Source organism: Pongo abelii, chromosome 10, assembly GCF_028885655.2.
Source record: "Pongo abelii isolate AG06213 chromosome 10, NHGRI_mPonAbe1-v2.0_pri, whole genome shotgun sequence".
Lineage (NCBI taxonomy): Eukaryota > Metazoa > Chordata > Mammalia > Primates > Hominidae > Pongo > Pongo abelii.
Window position 1 is genome coordinate 48,565,812 of NC_071995.2, and position 17,993 is coordinate 48,583,804.

A 17,993-nucleotide genomic window follows, 5' to 3' on the forward strand; every position below is an offset into this window, starting at 1 on the left:
AGATTTATCCAGTAGGCAGCTAGATACATGAGTCTGGGGTCCAGGAGAGAGGTCCAGACTAGAAATCTAAATTTAGGAGTTGTGGCTGTATAGGTGGTATTTATAATCATGGAATGATTTCCAGACTCCCCCTAGGATGCAGAAAGCTGGAAAGAATGTTACTCTTACCCTAAAACAAGAATAAGTTGTATGTTCTATAAAATAATAAACTCATAGAGGTGGGGTGTGGGCGTGGCTCACCTGTGGCAGAGCACAGAAAGAAAGCAGGGCTGCATACTAGCAGGAAAATTAATGACTTGCTAAAGTCCAAGTGTAGGCAAGCGTGAGCATATAGAATCCTTGGGAGCTGCAGACACAAAGACAGTTCATACCCTCTTGTAGGTTTTTCTCCGAGGACCTCCAGCAGTTTCTTAGGAGAAAAATGGGGCTGGGGACACAAGGGAGACCAGAGAATGCCTTGGTAGGTGGTACAGGCCCACTTGGACCTTTTTTTCCTTTGGAAGAAAAGGCTTTAAGCCACTGGGAGAAAGGGAATAAACCCTGTTTTCCATTGTGTTTGGGAAAAGTAAAAAGAAAAAGAAAACCCACAAACCCTGAGGGAACGGCAGGAAACTGTTAAGGGCTTAGACTATTAGAGTTTTTCTGCCACTGGGAGAAAGCCCCAACCCCTGTAACCCAGGGACATAGGGCCTACCTGAGACTGAGACTGGGCCAGGACAACAGAGAACCTCCCTGTTGGTGCTGTCAAGTCAAGCAATAGCAATCTACCCTGGGGGAGGGACAAGAGTTTGGAAAGAGCCTCTTTGGGGCAGATGAACAGATGAAGCCTAAGGCTGAGGGTGTGGCAAGAACAATGAGAGAAACCCTCTGACATACCAGCCCCACCCTAAGCAGAAAGTCACACTGGAGGAATTTGAAGCTGGTAGTACATTTAAGGTAATCCAAACAACAACAAAATCCAAACCCAGCTCAGTTCCTGAATAGATGACTCAAACCCTTCCCTACGCACACACACACACACCCTAGTGAAGAGGTGTACCCTCTGGTTTTCCCATTTCGGAAGATAAATACTATTTACTTTAGTCTCTAGTGTCTTATTCATGATGTCTGTCATTCAGGCAAAAATTATAAAACACATACCAAGAGCACACAAAAAAGCAACTCACTGTCAAAAACCAAAACAATAAACAGAACCAGACTCAGGATAACCCAGCTGTTGGAACTATCAGAGAGTGAATTTCAAATAAGAATGAATAATATGTTAAAGGCTCCAGTGGGAAAGGTAGAAAACATGCACGGACAGCTGGGGAATTTCAGCAGAGGGTTAGAAACTATATGAAAAAGTCAAATGGAAATGTTAGAAATAAAAATGGTGTGGTGGCTCACGCCTGTAATCCCAGCAATTTAGGAGGCTGAGGCAGACAGATTGCTTGAGCTCAAGAGTTCAAGACCAGCCTGGGCAACATGGCAAGCCTCCATTTCTACTAAAAATACAAAAGAAAAAAAAAAAAAGCCAGGCATGGTGGTGCACACCCTGTGGTCCCAGCTACTCAAGAGGCTGAGGTGGGAGGATTGCTTGAGCCCAGTGGGCAGAGGTTGCAGTGAGCCAACATCGCACCACTGCACTCCAGCCTAGGTGTCAGAGTGAGGCCTTGTCTAAAAAAAAAAAGATGGTGACACAAGTGAAGTATATGTTTGGGTTTATTAGTAGACTTGACACAGCTGAGAAAAGAATCAGTGAACTTGAAGATAGGTCAGTAGAAATTACCCACAATGAAAACAGAGAACGAAGGAAAGGGCAGGGAGAAAAATAGAGTGCCCAAGAACTGTGGAACAATATCTCTTTAACATAGGTGTAGTGTGATCAAAGTCATGTGACTAGATGGCATTACTGAGGGGTAAGTATTGTAGAGATGAGTCAGTGGATCTGGGCTTCTTTAGCATTTGGAGTTTGGGGACATTGAAGAGGGATTGTCAGTGAGGTAGGAGGAAAATCAAGAGTAACTCAAATCTTGGAAATCAGAATGAGTGATGGTCAGCTGTGTAAAATGTGGCTGATAGGTCAAATAAGATGAGGAATAAAAATTAACTATTTTATAGCCAATCTTTTTTTTTGAGATAGGGTCTCACTCTGTCACCCAGACTGGTGTGCAGTAGCGTGAACATAGCTCACTGCAGCCTTGACCTCCTGTGCCCAAGCAATCCTCCCGCCTCAGCTTCCCAAGTAGCAGGGACCACAGGTGTGTGCCATGATATCTGGCTAAATTTTTTGTATTTCTTTGTAGAGACGGGGTTTTGCAGTGTTGCCCAGGCTGGTCTCAAACTCCTAAGCTCAAATAATCCGCCCACCTCAGCCTCCCAAAGTGCAGTGCTGGCATGCGTGAGCCACTGCACCTGGCCCTTTTTTTTTTTTTTTTTGGAAACCGAGTATTATTCTGTTGCTTAAGCTGGAGTGCAGTGGCATGATCATATTTCTTTAGCCTCAAATTCCTGCCCTCCAGTGATTCTCCTGCCTTTGCCTCCTGAGTAGCTGGAGCTGGTTCCTATTATTCACAGATTCTGTATTTGCAAATTTGCCTACTTGATAAAATTTATTTCTAACTCCAAAAACACTCACGGCACTTTTGTGGTCATTCATGGACATGTGCAAAGTGGCAAAAAATTTGAGTCACTCCTATATTCCTAGCTGAGGTCAAACAAGGTGATGCTGTGTCTTCTTGCATCAGCTCTCATAGTATAAACAATTGGCCTCTTTGTGGTCTAGTTAGTATAACCACATTTTTTGCATTTTTCTCCTTTTTGTTGGTGATTTTGCTATTTAACATTGACTCCCAAGTATAGTACAAAGTGCTATCTTGTGTTCTAAGTGCAAGAAGGCTGTGATGTGCCTTATGGAGGAAATACATGTGTTAGATAAGTTTCATTCAGGCATGCGTTACAGTGCTAGCGACTGATACGTAGTTCAGTGTTAATGTATATTAAATGAGATTTTTTTTTTTTTTTTGGAGACAGAGTCTCGCTCTGTTGCCTAGGCTGGAGTGCAGTGGCGCGATCTCAACTCACTACAACTTCCACCTCCATTTCCTGGGTTCAAGCAGTTCAGGTAGCTGGGACTACAGGCGTGCGCCACCACGCCCGGCTAATTTTTGTAATTTTAGTAGAGATGGGGTTTCACCATGTTGGTCAGGCTGGTCTTGAACTTCTGACTTCAGGTGATCTGCCCACCTCGGCCTCCCAAAGTGATTACAGGTGTGAGCCACCATGCCTGGCCTGTTTACTATTTATTTTTATTTGTTCTTGCTCTATTTTAGGTTTTGGACTGATAATTTAGGATCTAGAATCTTTATAATGTAAGTGAACCAGTGGACAGAGAAGTAGTATGAAGTTGTGGCAGAGTGCAGTGGCTTACACCTGTAATCCTAGCACTTTGGGAGGTGGGCAGATCACATGAGGCCTGGAGTTTGAGACCAGCCTGGCCAACATGGTGAAACCCCATGTGTACTAAAAATACAAAAATTAGCCGGAAGTGGTGGGCGCCTGTCATCCCTGCTACTCAGGAGGCTGAGGCAGGAGAATCGCTTGAACGCAGGAGGCAGAGGTTGCAGGGAGCCGAGACTGTGCCACTGCCCTCCAGCCTGGTTGACAGAGTGAGACCCTGCCCCCCTCCCAAAAAAAAAGACTGGGGGACCAGGTCCTCCCTTTCCTCCTTTGAAAGGTCTCTCAATATTTAGATTATCAGGTTTGAGAGTGGGGTTGGGAAGAGAATCAGGACTTTGAGACCCTGAGTAATGAGCATTTTGTGAGGTTAGACGAACCGTAGTAATAAGGGATAGGGACTACCACTAGCTAAATCAAAATCTGGTGCCTCTTTTCCTTTTCAACCTGCCAGACCCACAGCCTGCATTAAATCACATGGATTGCCAGAAACCTTTGAGGAATGATGGCCCTTAGTCTTTTAGAAATGTAAATTAATCCTATCATACGCTCTCTCCATTAGCTGAGTGGCTTCAGTTGTTGAAAGGTGGGGAGACGTTTTGTTAATGTTTTCCAAGTGTAATGGTAACTCTAGAGCTGGACTCTGAAGACTTGTGGGTTCTATTTTTTTTTTTTTGAGACAGTTCTTACTTTGTCACCCAGGCTAGAGTTGGAGTGCAGTGGTGCAATCACAGCTCACCACAACCTTCACCTCCTGTGCTCAAGCAATCCTCCCAGCTTAGCCTCCCACATAGCTGTGACTATAGGCATGCGCTGCCCAACCTGGCTAATTTTTGTATTTTTTGTAGAGACTGCATTTTACCCATGTTGCCCAGGCTGGTCTTGAACTCCTGGGCTCAAGGGATCTGCCTGCCTTGTCCTCCTAAAGTGCTGGGATTATAGGCATGAGTCCCTGCACACAGCTCTTTGTTTATTCTTATTCTTCAGTTTCTCTATGCCCATATTGGGGTACTGTCAAAGAGGAACAGAGCTGGACACATGTTAAAGGCAGCGAGACAGATTTTATCAGATTACTGCAGTATAGGAGAGAAACACCAACATAAACTGAGCTCAGCTCCACTGAAACAGATGGAAAGCTTTTTAAATATTGGGGTGTTCTAAAGGAAAAGTACATAAGATGTTTGGGGGAGGGAAGGAATTGTCACTATGATTAGCCATCCTGCTTGCTCATTGGCACTTGTCAAAGTTAGGCTCCTACTCTCCCACAGACTGGGAGACAGGGAGCAAATCTTTTCTTTCTTGGTTACTACATTTACAGGCCCAAAGAAAGATTTCTAGGTTTTAGAATATCTACATCTCACAGGACAGAGAAAGGATTCATAACAGCAAGTTTTCTAAAATGCTGTAAGAAAAGTGAGGATGGGGCCTATAGTCAAGTTTTGGCTGGAACAATAAATTTTTTTGGTAGAATTGAACTTTCTCAGGCAGGCGTTTTAAGGGGGCTCTGGTGTCATTCTGGGGACAGAACCTTGGCGTGACAAAAGCCATTGGTCAAGAATTTGGTCAGTTAGTAGGAGGGAGTTGAATGGCATTGTTTGTGCTACAAATGGAGGTTACGGTTCTCAGTGGCTGGATAAATTTTATACAGAATTTCATGACCCTAGGCATTTTGAGGGATGATGAGACTGGAGTTTGTTTAATCTAGTCTTGGGATGAGGAAAAGAACTTTCAGTGAAAGAAGAAAGGGAACAGGAAGACTGGGCGCAGTGGCTCACGCCTGTAATCCTAGCACTTTGGGAGGTGGAGGCGGGCGAATCACCTGAGGTCAGGAATTCGAGACCAGCCTGGCCAACATGGGGAAACCCCGTCTCTACTAAAAATACAAAAATTAGCTGGGCGTGTCACGCATGCCTGTAATCCCAGCTACTCTGGAGGCTGAGGTAGGAGAATCACTTGAACCCAGGGGCAGAGGTTGCAGTGAGTCTAGATCGTGCTACTTCACTTCAGCCTGGGAAGGAGTGAAACTCAGTCTCAAAAAAAAAAAAAGAAGAACAGGGAAAGCAGTATTCTTGGAGCCCAATGTGAAGAAAGAGAACAGGGGAGCAGGCAGGAAACTTACTTTCAGGGCCTGAGAAGTAATCCAGGTTTTATTTTGTGATTTAAATCTGAGAGGAATGGTATGGACCAGAGTAGTCCAGAGGAAGGCGTGAGATCTCTGTTAACTGAAAATATTTGAGAAAGCTTTTTGGAAGAGGTAGGACCTGAGGTGAGCCTGGAGGGATGATGAGTGGACTTTTCTTAGTTTAACATTTTATCATGGTATTTCCATGAAACCGCATCTGATTTCAACAGAAATAAATTATAATTTTGTGATTCAGTCATTTACTTGAAATATTTTATTTTTTTTTCAAGATGCTGCCCAAAGTTGGTGTTTCACTCACTTTTTGACTCTTGGTTTCTTGGTTAGTTTTCAACCGTATCTCTTCACAATAGCATGTGCTAAAGATTCTCCATGTTTTTGCACAGTCAGTTCCTCTGCCTAAAATACCTTCCAGTCCCCTAACTCCTGCCCCTCCATACATACCCTCAGATAATTGTTAATTATTCAAAACCCAGATGAAATAACACCCTTTCTTTGCTCTCACAGAACAGTACTTTGTAATTTTCCTCTATTATAACTCTTATTCTATTTGTTATAGTTAGTTTGTACTCTCAATCCCTAGTTCAGCCTCTGGTCAATAGAAGGTACCTAATGTTTGGTTAATGATGTGATTAAATATAATCAGCTCTGAAATGTGTTTCCAGCATTAAGAACTCAGCTATCTTATGTGCATAGGTACAATGTATATTTTGTTAATTGAATTTGTATTTGTTCTATTGATGTCATTAAGAGGATCTGCTCCAGTGACAATTATACATCTTCCTGGAGAGCAAGTACAGGTTCAGGGGGTCATCCAGACAGCCCAGTCTTCTGTAATTCACCCACCACATGTGCAAATGGTATAGAAATTTGAAGACTTAGTGGTCGAGAGTTGGGACTTTTATACCCTGAATCTACAGATACATTGCAGTTGCTGTACCTGTAATATTATAAACCAAGATAAAGTTGTCCTACAAATTAGACTGCAGACCAAATCAGGCAAATAGAAAAGTTTTAGAATTTCTAGTTTCATGTATATAATACCTAGTGAAAATAGAAGACAATTTTAGGGAAAGTTATTGCTTATGATTTAAGGAAATGAGGGACTTTTTTTTTTTTTTTAAAGGGAAAGCACCCTTTTATCCCAGGTATTTTCTATATGCTTTATGGAGTCAGTACCTACCTACCATATGCTTTATGGAGGGCAAATAAAAGAGTTTTCTTGTAGTAGAGGAAAGTTCTTATTTGTATTTATCTACCTTCATGTTAACGCCTGACAAAAGTAGGAAAGAAAGAGCCATCCTAGATTCCTTTTCTTTCTACTTTTCCCATTTTGTCTTCCAATTTCTGTGAGTCCCAGGATACCTTTGGTCATCTCTCATTTTTAGAAGCAGCTCTCCTAGAAGAAAAGCTATATTCCTCTTTTCTTCTCCTGATTATGGCAATGTTGTCAAAACTAGAGCTGCATCTTTATGTGGTATTCCCATGAGAAAGGAGGTGGCTGCATGGATTTTTTTAGTGTTTATATGGAAATTTTAGTCTTATTTGCTGCTGCTGTTATTAAAGATAAATTTTTTATTTTAATTACAAGTAATTCCTTAGTTTTACAATTTATTTTAAGTTCATTGGAAGGCTTTGGAGTAAGCTTAGGGACAGACAGTGTAGTTAAATAATTAGATTAGAAATGGAGTATTTTATGGCCAGGCACGGTGGCTCATACCTGTAATCCCAGCACTTTGGGATGCCAAGATGGGCGGATCACTAGGTCAGGAGTTCGAGACCAGCCTGGCCAACATGGTGAAACCCCATCTCTACTAAAAAATACAACAATGAGCAAGGCATGGTGGCAGGTGCCTGTAATCCTAGCTACCCAGCTACTTGGGAGGCTGAGGCAGGAGAATCGCTTGAACCCGGGAGGCAGAAGTTGCAGTGAGCCGAGATTGTGCCATTGCACTCCAGCCTGGGCGACAAGAGCAAGCTCCATCTCAAAAAAAAAAAAAAAAGATATATGATGCTTGAGGAAAAGAAAAGTGACAGATTTTTCTTATTTTAAATTATTGGTTATTATTTCTTAATTATTATTGGGTTGTGACTAATTATTTTCTGTATAATGATATAGATTTAATATGAAATATAAATGAGTAGTTATATACTAGAACTCATTTTTGAAGGAAATAACATATAAAAGAAGCCTCTCTGGAAATTTCATGTCTAAATAGTTTAGGGGAAGGCTTTCTATAGATAGTAACTAATGTGGAGAATTGATTTCTTATGTCCCTGCCAAAGGCCTGTTTGGATTATTTTATTTTTTATTTATTTTTATTTTTTTTGAGCTGGAGTCTCGCTCTGTCGCCCGGGCTGGAGTGTAGTGGCGTGATCTCGGCTAACTGCAAACTTCACCTCCCAGGTTCACGCCCTTCTCCTGCCTCAGCCTCCCAAGTAGGTGGGACTACAGGCGCCCACCACCAGGCCCGGCTAATTTTTTGTATTTTTAGTAGAGATGGGATTTCACCGTGTTAGCCAGGATGGTCTCGATCTCCTGACCTCGTGATCCGCCCACCTCGGCCTCCCAAAGTGCTGGGATTACAGGCGTGAGCCACTGCGCCCGGCCTGGGTTATTTTATTTTTAAAAATTAAGATGAAGTCGGCCAGGCACGGTGGCTCACACTTGCAATCCCAGCACTTTGGGAGGCTGAGGCAGGCAGATCATGAGGTCAGGAGTTCGAGACCAGCCTGACCAGCATGGTGAAACCCCATCTCTACTAAAAATGCAAAAATTAGCTGGGTGTGGTGGCACGTGGCTGTAATCCCAGCTACTCAGGAGGCTGAGGCAGGAGAATCACTTGAACCCAGGAGGCGGAGGTTGCAGTGAGCCAAGATCGTGCCACTGCACTCCAGCCTGGGCGACAGAGCAATACTCCATCTCAGAAAAAAAAAAAAAATTTAAGATAAAGTCAGATATCACAATCTAACTTTGGACAAATGTTGGAAAGTTTTAATACGCTTAAAAAATTGAGGCCAGACACGGTGACCCACACCTGTAATACCAGCACTTTGGGAGGCCTGCTTGAGCCCAGGAGTTTGACACCAGCCAGGGTAACATAATGAGACCCTGTCAGATTAAAAAAAAATGAATTAGCTGGGCATGGTGGTGTGCACCTGTAATCCTAGCTACTCAGGAGGCTCAGGCTGGAAGATTGCTTGAGCCCAGGAAGGTGAGGCTACAGTGAGCTGTCATTGCACCACTGCACTTCAGCCTGGGTGACAAAGCGAGACCGTGTCTCAAAAATTAAAAAATATTTTTAAAAAAACATTGAAAACAACTTGTTTTCTCAATTGTAAAATATTGCTATAACTTGCATATTGTATTGATGTAGTTTATAAAAATATGCATGCCAAGTGTTACATGTATTAACTTGTGAAATGAGATAAAATTGAATCATAGATTTTAAAATGGCGTATATTTATACCTGCTGTTGCCAGTGACCTCCACCTTGCTAAATCGAATGGTCTGTTCTCAGTCCTTATTTATCTCAACTTGTAAACAGCATTGGACATGGTTGATCATTCTTTTCTCCTCAGTGTGCTGTCTTCACTAGTTTTCCATGGACAGCTCAATCATTTGGTTCTCTTTCCTCTTTTCTGGTGACTCCTTAGTCTCATTTGCTGGTTCCTCCTCTTCATCCAGTCTCTTAGTGTTCCTGAGATTAGTCCTCAGTCCTCTTCTATTTACCCCTATGGGCTCATCCAGTCTCATGGCTTTAAGGACTCTAAAAAGCTAGACCTCCAAAATTTACGTATCTAGCCAAGACCTCTTCCCAGACCTGCAGGCTTGTATATTTAATGGTCGTCTCAATGTCAGCAGTTGAATATCTAACAGGTTTTTCAAACTTAGCATGTCAGGTAGGTTAGTAATAAAACAACACTTTTAAGTAATGTGCATCAGTGTAGAAATAGGGTGGAGAATGACATCAGAGCCTGGTCTTTTTAACTCTGGTAAAATAGTACTGCTTCATTTGGGGGATAGACTTTATTCTCAGCTCTGGGCCTGCTATATTTGATATTCCTTTAATAGGTTGGGCTCCTGGAATAAACTTTCTCATTTTTCCTTTTCCTTTTGTTTCTTTTAGACCTTAGATTTAATGTACAAATGAATTTGGCAGGAGACAGATCATTTTTTTCTAAAAGTAAAAATTCAGTTGTTTTTTTCCCCACCTGCATTGTTCATCATTGTTAATGCCAGTTCTTTTTTAGGTATCTTCTTTATCAGAAAGTGAGGAGTCTCAGGACTCATCTGACAGCATAGGCTCCTCACAGAAAGCCCACGGGATCCTCGCACGGCGCCCATCTTACAGGTGAGTACTCTCTTGTATGAAGCCCTGCATGTTATAATAGTACCAAATGAGTTCAAGAGGTGCTGTGCAAATTACACTAAAGAAGTTAGCACGTGTCAGTGTTAAGAATGAAATTGGTTGGCCCTCGCCTATAATCCCAGCCCTTTCGGAGGCCGAGCTAGGATTGCTTGAGCCCAGGAGTTCAAGACCAGCCTGGGCAACATAGCAAGACCCTGTCTCTTCAAAAAATACAAAACTTAGCTGGACATAGTGGCACACGCCTGTAGTCCCATCTACTTAGAAGCTAAGGCGGGAAGATGGCTTGAGGCCAGGAGTTTGAAGTTACAATGATCTGTGATTGTGTCACTGTGCTTCAGCCTGGGTGATAGAGCAAGACCCTGTCTCCAAGAAAAAATGAAATTGGACCTTTGGCCGGATGCAGTGGCTTATGCCTGTAATCCCAGCGCTTTGGGAGGCTGAGGCGGGCAGATCACCTGAGGTTAGGAGTTTGAGACCAGCCTGGCCAACATGGTGAAACCCCGTCTCTAATAAAAACAGAAATATTAGCCGGGTGTGGTAGTGCACACCTGTAATCCCAGCTACTCGGGAGGCTGAGGCAGGAGAATCACTTGAACCTAGGAGGCGGAGGTTGCAGTGAGCCGAGATTGCGCCACTGCACTGTGGCAGCCTGGGCAACAGAGCAAGACTCTGTCTCAAAAAAAAAAAAAAAAGTAAATTGAATCTTTATCTTATACCATTACACAAATCAACGCCAAATGGATAAGCGACCTAAATGTTAGGACCTGAAACCGTAAAAATCCTAGAAGAGAACATAGGTGATAAGCTCTTCGACATTGACCTTGGCAATGATTTTTTGGATATCACATCAAAAGCTTAGGCTACAAAAAAATAAATAAATGGGACTACATCAAACTAAAAAACGGGTCTGTGTAGCAAAGGAAACAAAGCAACAAAATGAAAAGGCAACTTACGGACTGGGAAAAAATTATTTGCAAACCACTTATCTGATAAAGGGTTAATACCTGTAACTGAAGATAAAATTAGAGAACCTGAGGATACAGCTCTGAGTAGATTACCTAGAATGGAACACAGAAAGACAAAGAGAAGTTAAGATAGAACACAGAATGAGAAGGTCCAGTACACAACATACATAGATAAAAGGAGAGAAGAGGGAAGAGCACTTCCAGCTTCTAGTCTCTCCAGGAGAGAAAATGATAATGACTGCAATTTTCAGGATATGAATTTCTCAGCATAAGAAAGCAAGGTCCCAAACAAGATAAATTAATAGAAACCTACATCTAGGTGTATGTTGTGAAGTAAAACTGGAGAACACCAAGGATAAACCGGAGATCTTAAAAGCTAAAAGCTTCCAAGTGAAAAGACCAATTACCTAGAAAGGAAGGATCAGTAAGCTGACAACAGATTTTTGAGGTACAGTATAAAACAATGAACTAAAATCCTTATTTTTATCTTTAAATTATTACATATTTTTTTGAGACGGAGGTCTCACCCTGTTGCCCAGGCTAGAGTGCAGTGGTGTGATCATGGCTCACTGCAGCCTCAACCTCCTGGGTTCAGCCCCTCAGCCTCCTGAGTACCTGGGACTATAGACATATGCCATGATACTCACCTAATTTTTTTTAATTTTTGGTAGAGATGGAGTCCCACTATGTTGACCAGGCTGGTCTCAAACTCGGGCTCAAGTGATCCTCCCACCTCAGCCTCCCAAAGTGTTGCTATTACAGGCATGAGCCACTGTACTCAGGCTCCAATATTTAAATTCAAAGAGAAAGTAACTTTTGACCTGGAATTCTGTGCCTACCGAACAGTCTTTCAAAAATGATGGTGAAATAATAATCATTTTCAAACTGATTTAAGAAACTACTTAAGGGGGCTGGGTACAGTGGCTTACGCCTGTAATCCCAGCACTTTGGGAGGCCGAGGTGGGTGGATCACTTGAGGTCAGGAGTTCGAAATGAGCCTGGCCAACATGGTGAAACCCTATCTGTACTAAAAATACAAAAGTTAGCTAGGCATGGTGGCACATGCGTGTAGTCCCAGCTTGAACCCAGGGGATGGAGGCTGCAGTGAGCCGAGATCGTGCCACTGCACTCCAGCCTGGGTGACAGTGCGAGACTCCATCTCTAAAGAAAAAAGAAACTACTTAAGTGCATACTTCAGGAAGAAGAAAATGAAAGGAATATAAATGTAAGAAAGTATAGTGAACAAAGACAATTCATTTCAGTTAGCATTGGCTTTTTAGAACAATAGTAATAATGATTAATTTGGGTAGTTTCGTGGTTTTTTTTTTTGAGACGGAGTCTCACTCTGTCATCCAGGCTGGAGTGCAGTGGAGTAATCTTGGCTCACTGCAAGCTCTGCCTCCCAGGTTCATGCCATTCTTCTGCCTCAGTCTCCCGAGTAGCTGGGACTAGAGGCGCCCGCCACCACACCTGGCTAATTTTTTATATTTTTTAGTAGAGACGGGGTTTCACCATGTTAGCCAGGATGGTCTCAATCTCCTGACCTCGTGATCTGCCCGCCTTGGCCTCCCAAAGTGCTAGGATTACAGGCGTGAGCCACCATGCCCAGCCTGAACCTGAGATTTCTTTATTAAGTAGGGGTCTCTCAAGGAGGCTATAACATCTGAAAAGAAACTTCTCAAAGTTAAGCTTTCTGGATTGCCACAGATTAGTATAAATCAAATATGAATTCACTCAAAAATCAAACGTGCAAGGACATAAACTACGTAAGTGAGAATTGGCAGAAACAATACAGTCAACTCAATAAATGCAGGGAAAAAAAGTATTTGATTAAATCCAGCACCTCATACATTTCTACCAAAAATGAATAAAAATAGGCTTCCCTAGCATATGTAGACTTTTAGAACTTAACTATGTATAGGACAGATCACCATTGCCCAAATTCTAGACTGGCCACTACCTGGTGCACATGTGTAATAGATATGAATAGCATTGCAAAGACTTTGGAAACTGAACTGACATTGGAACCACAACCCACAGAAGGCTGGTCAGAACTTGTGGCTTGGACACAACCAGATTGATACCTTCTAAAACAAGAATATAGGCTAGGTCTGTGGCTCATGCCTGTAATCCCAGTCAAACAAGAATATAGGCTAGGTCTGTGGCTCATGCCTGTAATCCCAGCACTTGGAGGCTGAGGTGGGAGGACTACTTAAGTCCAGGAATTTAAGACCAATCTGTGTAACATAAGGAGATCCTGTCTCTACAAAAAATACAAAAATTAGCTAGGTATGGTGGTGTGCATCTGTAGTCCCAGTTAGGAGGCTGAGGGCAGAGGATCACTTGAGCCCAGGAGGTTGATGCTTCAGTGAGCCATGATTGTGCCATGCACTCCAACCTGAGCGACAGAGTGAGTCCCTGTCCCAAATACACACATGCACATGCAACAAGAATATAAAACATTTTTTGTTAAACAAGACCCAGAGTCTGATAGCATAATATTGAAAGAGTCCAAAATTACTTGGTATCAAAGAACAAGGAAAAATCTCAACTTGCACAGGAAAAGACTGTTGACAGAAGCCAACTCCTAGATGATAGAAATGTTGGAATTATATGACAAGGACTTTAAAGAAGCTATTATTAAACTGTTCCAACAAGTAAGTGAATTTTCTTGAAATGAAAGGTATAAACTGTCGGCCAAAAATAGAGGATATAAAGAGAATAAAATAGAGATTTCAGAGCTAAGAAACACAGTAACAGAGATAAAACGTCACTGGATGGGTTCAATAGTGAATGGAAATGAGAGAAAAAATGGTCAACTTTGAAGATTATTCAATGGATATTATCCAATCTGAACATAGAAAAGAGATTGGAAAATTACCTAATTCTCAGGGACCTGTGAGACAATAGCCAAAGATCTAAGATTTATGTCATTAGAGTCTCAGAGAGGAAAAAAGTATAGTGCAGAAAAAATACTTGAAAAAATAATGGCTGAAAAATTACCAAATTTGGTGAAAGATGTAAACCTACAGGTTCAAAAACCTCAGCAAACTCTAAACAGGATAAACACAAATAAATCATTGCCCAGACTTACCATAATCAAACTGCTGAAAACTAAAGTTAAAGAAAAATCTTGTGAGTAGCCAGAGAATAATGGCACATTACTTACAAGAGAACAATGTGAATGACTACAGAGTGCTCATCAGAAACTATGGAAGCGAGAAGATAATGGAATAGCATTTTTAAAGTGCTAAAAGAAAAAAGAATTATCTCCTGGGTCTTGGCACCCAAAATAAAAAGAAAAAAAACGATCAACCCAAAATTCTTTGTCTACTGAAAGTATCCTTCAGACTTGGAGGTCAAATAACTATTCTCATGAAGGGAAACTAAGGGAAATAATCGCCAGCAGACCTGCTGTAAAACAACTGCTAAGAAAATTCTTAAGACGAGAGAAACTTAAGGAATGAAGAAACAGCAACAGAAATATCTGGGCAAATATAATGGACAGTTCTTCTTCTATTGAATTCTTTAAAATAGGGGTCCCCAAACCCCAGGCCGTGGATTGGTACCTCTCTGTGGCCTATTAGGAACCAGGCTGCACAGCAGGAGGTGAGCAGCGGGTGAGCGAGCCTTAGCACCCAAGCTCTGCCTCCTGTCAGATCAGTGGCATCATTAGATTCTCATAGGAATGTGAACCGTATTGTGAACTGCACATGCGAGGGATCTAGGTTGCATACTCTTCATGAGAATCTAATATCTGATGATCTGAGATGGAACAGTTTCATCCTGAAACCATCCCCTGACTTCCCTATCCATGGAAAAATTGTCTTCCACGAAACTGGTCCCTGGTGCCAAAAGGGTTGGGAACTGCTGCTTTAAAATATATTTGATGGCTGGGCGCGGTGGCTTATGCCTGTAATCCCAGCACTTTGGGAGGCTGAGGCAGGTAGATCACCTGAAGTCAGGAGTTTGAGACCAGCCTGACCAACATAGCAAAACCCCGTCTCTATTACAAAGATAAAAAATTAGCTGGGCATGGTGGCAGGCGCCTGTAATCCCAGCTACTTGGGAGGCTGAGGCAGGAGAATCGCTTGAACCTGGGAGGTGGAGGTTGCAGTGAGCCGAGATCATGCCACGGCACTCCAGCCTGGGTGACAGAGCCAGACTCTGTTCCAGTCAATCCATCAATCAATTTGATGGCTGAAAACAAATTATGAAATTCTGATGGGGTTTTTAATGTGTGCAGAGGTAATGTATAAGACATCTACAATATAAAGAGGGAAATATAAACAGATCTAATATGGTGGTAAGGTTTCTACATTCCACCTGAAGTGGTAAAATACTGATTCTATGTAGACTGTAAAAAGCTAGGTATCTATGTACCCCTAGAGCAACTACTAAAAAAAAACTACACAAAAAGATTTAGTCAAATATACAGTAGATTGAAATTAAATTTTGAAAAGTCTTCAAATAATCCAAAATAATGCAGGTGCAGGAACACAGAAGAATTTTAAAAACAGAATAAACAGAAAGCAAATAATAAAGTGGAAGATCAGCCAATACTGAAGATGGCCTATACTCACCAATTAAAAGGCAATTGTAAAACTATAGACCAATATCCTCCATGAATATAGACACAAAAAATCCTCGACAACATATTAGCAAACTAAATCCAACAACATATAAAAGGTAGTATATGCCATGACCAAACAGGATTTATCCCTGAAATGCAAAATTGGTTTAATAATTGAAAATCAATTAATGTAATACATCATATTAATAGAATCAAAACAAAAAACATATGATCATCTCAAGGCACAGAAAAAGCATTTGACAAAAATCCAGTACCCTTTCATGATAAAACTGCTCAACAGATAAATAGAAGGCTGCTTCCTCAACCTGATAAAGAGGATCTACCAAAAACCCACAACTAACATCCTAATAAGAAAATAATGTGGATATCCCCTCTCACCACTTCTAAACATTGCACTCAGGGAATTGTCAATAAATTAAATAAAAGGCATCCTGATTGGAAAGGACTAAATAAAACACTTTGTACATGACATCATCTTATATATACAAAATCCTAAAGAATCTATTAAAATAAAACTAATCAACAAGTTCCAGCAAGGTTGTAGGATATAAGATCAATATAACAAAAATCAACTGTATTTCCATATACTAGCAATGACTAATCCAAAAATGAAACTTAAAAACAATTCTGTTTACAATAACAAAGTATAAAAGGTTTAAAATTAAATGTATAAATTTAAATTATACTTAGATATGAATTTAACAAAAGAAACAGAACACATATACTGGAGGCCAGGTGCAGTGGCTCATGCCTGTAATCCCAACACTTCGGGAGGCCGAGGCAGGCGATCACCTGAGGTCAGGAGTTTGAGACCCGCCCGGCCAACATGGTGAAACCCCATCTCTTCTAAAAATACAAAAATTAGCCAGGCCTGGTGGCACGCGCCTGTAGTTCCAGCCACTCAGGATGCTGAGGCAGGATAATCACTTGAACCTGGGAGGCAGAGGTTGCAGTGAGCTGAGATTGCGCTACTGCACTCCAGCCTGGGTGACAAGAGCAAAACTCCATCTCAAAAAAAAGAATACATATACTGGAAACTATAAAACCTTGTTGGAAGAAATTTTAAAAGATCTGAGTAAGGCTGGGAGCGGTGGCTCACATCTGTAATTCCAGCACTTTGGGAGGTCAAGGTGGGGTGGATCACGAGGTCAGGAGTTTGGGACCAGCCTGGCCAATATGGTGAAACCCTGTCTCTACTAAAAATACAAAAATTAGCTGGGTGTGGTGGCCTGCACCTGTAGTCCCAGCTACTCGGGAGGCTGAGGCAGAAGATTTACTTGAACCCAGGAGGCAGGGGTTGCAGTGAACTGAGATTGCACCACTGTACTCTAGCCTGGGTATCAGAGGGAGACTCCATCTCAAAAAAAAAAAAAAGATCTAAATAAGTGAAAAGACATCTCATGTTAATTGATCAGAAGACTAAATATTAAGACCCAATTAAAAAATGAGCAAGGGGGCTGGGCATGGTGGCTCATGCGTGTAATCCCAGCACTTTGGGAGGCCAAGGTGGGTGGATCACCTGAGGTTAGGAGTTCAAGACCAGCATGGCCAACATGGTGAAACCCCGTCTCTACTAAAAAAAAAAACAAAAAAAAAACAAAAAATTAGTCAGGCATGGTGGCGGGCACTTGTAATCCCAACTACTAGGGAGGCTGAGGCAGGAGAATCGCTTGAACTGGGAGGCAGAGGTTGTAGTGAGCCGAGATTGCACCACTGTGCTCCAGCTTGGGCGACAAGAGCGAAACTCTGTCTCGAAAAAAAAAAAAGAGCAAGGGATTTGAATAAAAATTTCTCCAAAGAAGATAAACAAATGACTAATAAACCTATGAAAAAATGTTCAACATTTATCATTAAGGGAATTGCAAATCAAAATTGTGAAATACTGCTTCAAACCCACTAGGATGACTAAAATAGAAAAAAAAGACCAATAATAAGTGTTGGTGATGATATGGAGAAATTAAGCCTCTCATACACTGCTGGTAAGAATGTAAAAAAAATATATAGTACAGTTGCTATGGAAAACATTCTGGCAGTTCTTCAGAATACTAAGTTACCATATGACCTACTACTTCCTATGCTAGTTATATACCCAAGAGAAATAACATACATTTATATGAAAACTTGTACATGAATGTTTATAGCAGCATTGTTTATAATAGCCAAAACATGAAAACAACCCAAATGTCCATTAAGTGATGAATGGATAAACAAAATGTGGTGTGTTCATAAAATGGAATATTTTTACTTAGCAGTTAAAAAGCAATGAGGTACTAATGCATGCTACAACATGGATAAACCTTGAAAATATTAAACTAAAAGAAGTCATTTGCAAAAGATTGCATATTGTATGATTCCATTTATATGAAATGTCCAAAATAGACAAATTTATAGAAACAAAGTAGGCAAGTGGTTGGTTAGCGCTTGGGAGAGAGAACAGAAGAATGGATTGGCTGCTAATGGGTACCAAGTTTCTTTTAGGGGGACAA

The 17,993-nt window shown here is 41.4% G+C and overlaps 1 protein-coding gene across 5 annotated transcripts in view; it reads left to right on the forward strand.

The window, feature by feature from the left end:
• ATF1 (activating transcription factor 1) overlaps positions 1–17,993 on the forward strand; it is a 57,543-nt gene that overhangs the window by 21,856 nt on the left and 17,694 nt on the right. For 4 of the 5 annotated variants that reach the window (XM_024257329.2, XM_054527211.1, XM_024257331.2 and 1 more), the window contains one exon: positions 9,830–9,930. In XM_024257329.2, the coding sequence (XP_024113097.1) occupies positions 9,830–9,930 (101 nt within the window). Of the gene's footprint in view, positions 1–9,818; positions 9,931–17,993 lie in introns of all 5 variants that reach the window. The other variant, XM_024257332.3, reaches the window with a different exon arrangement.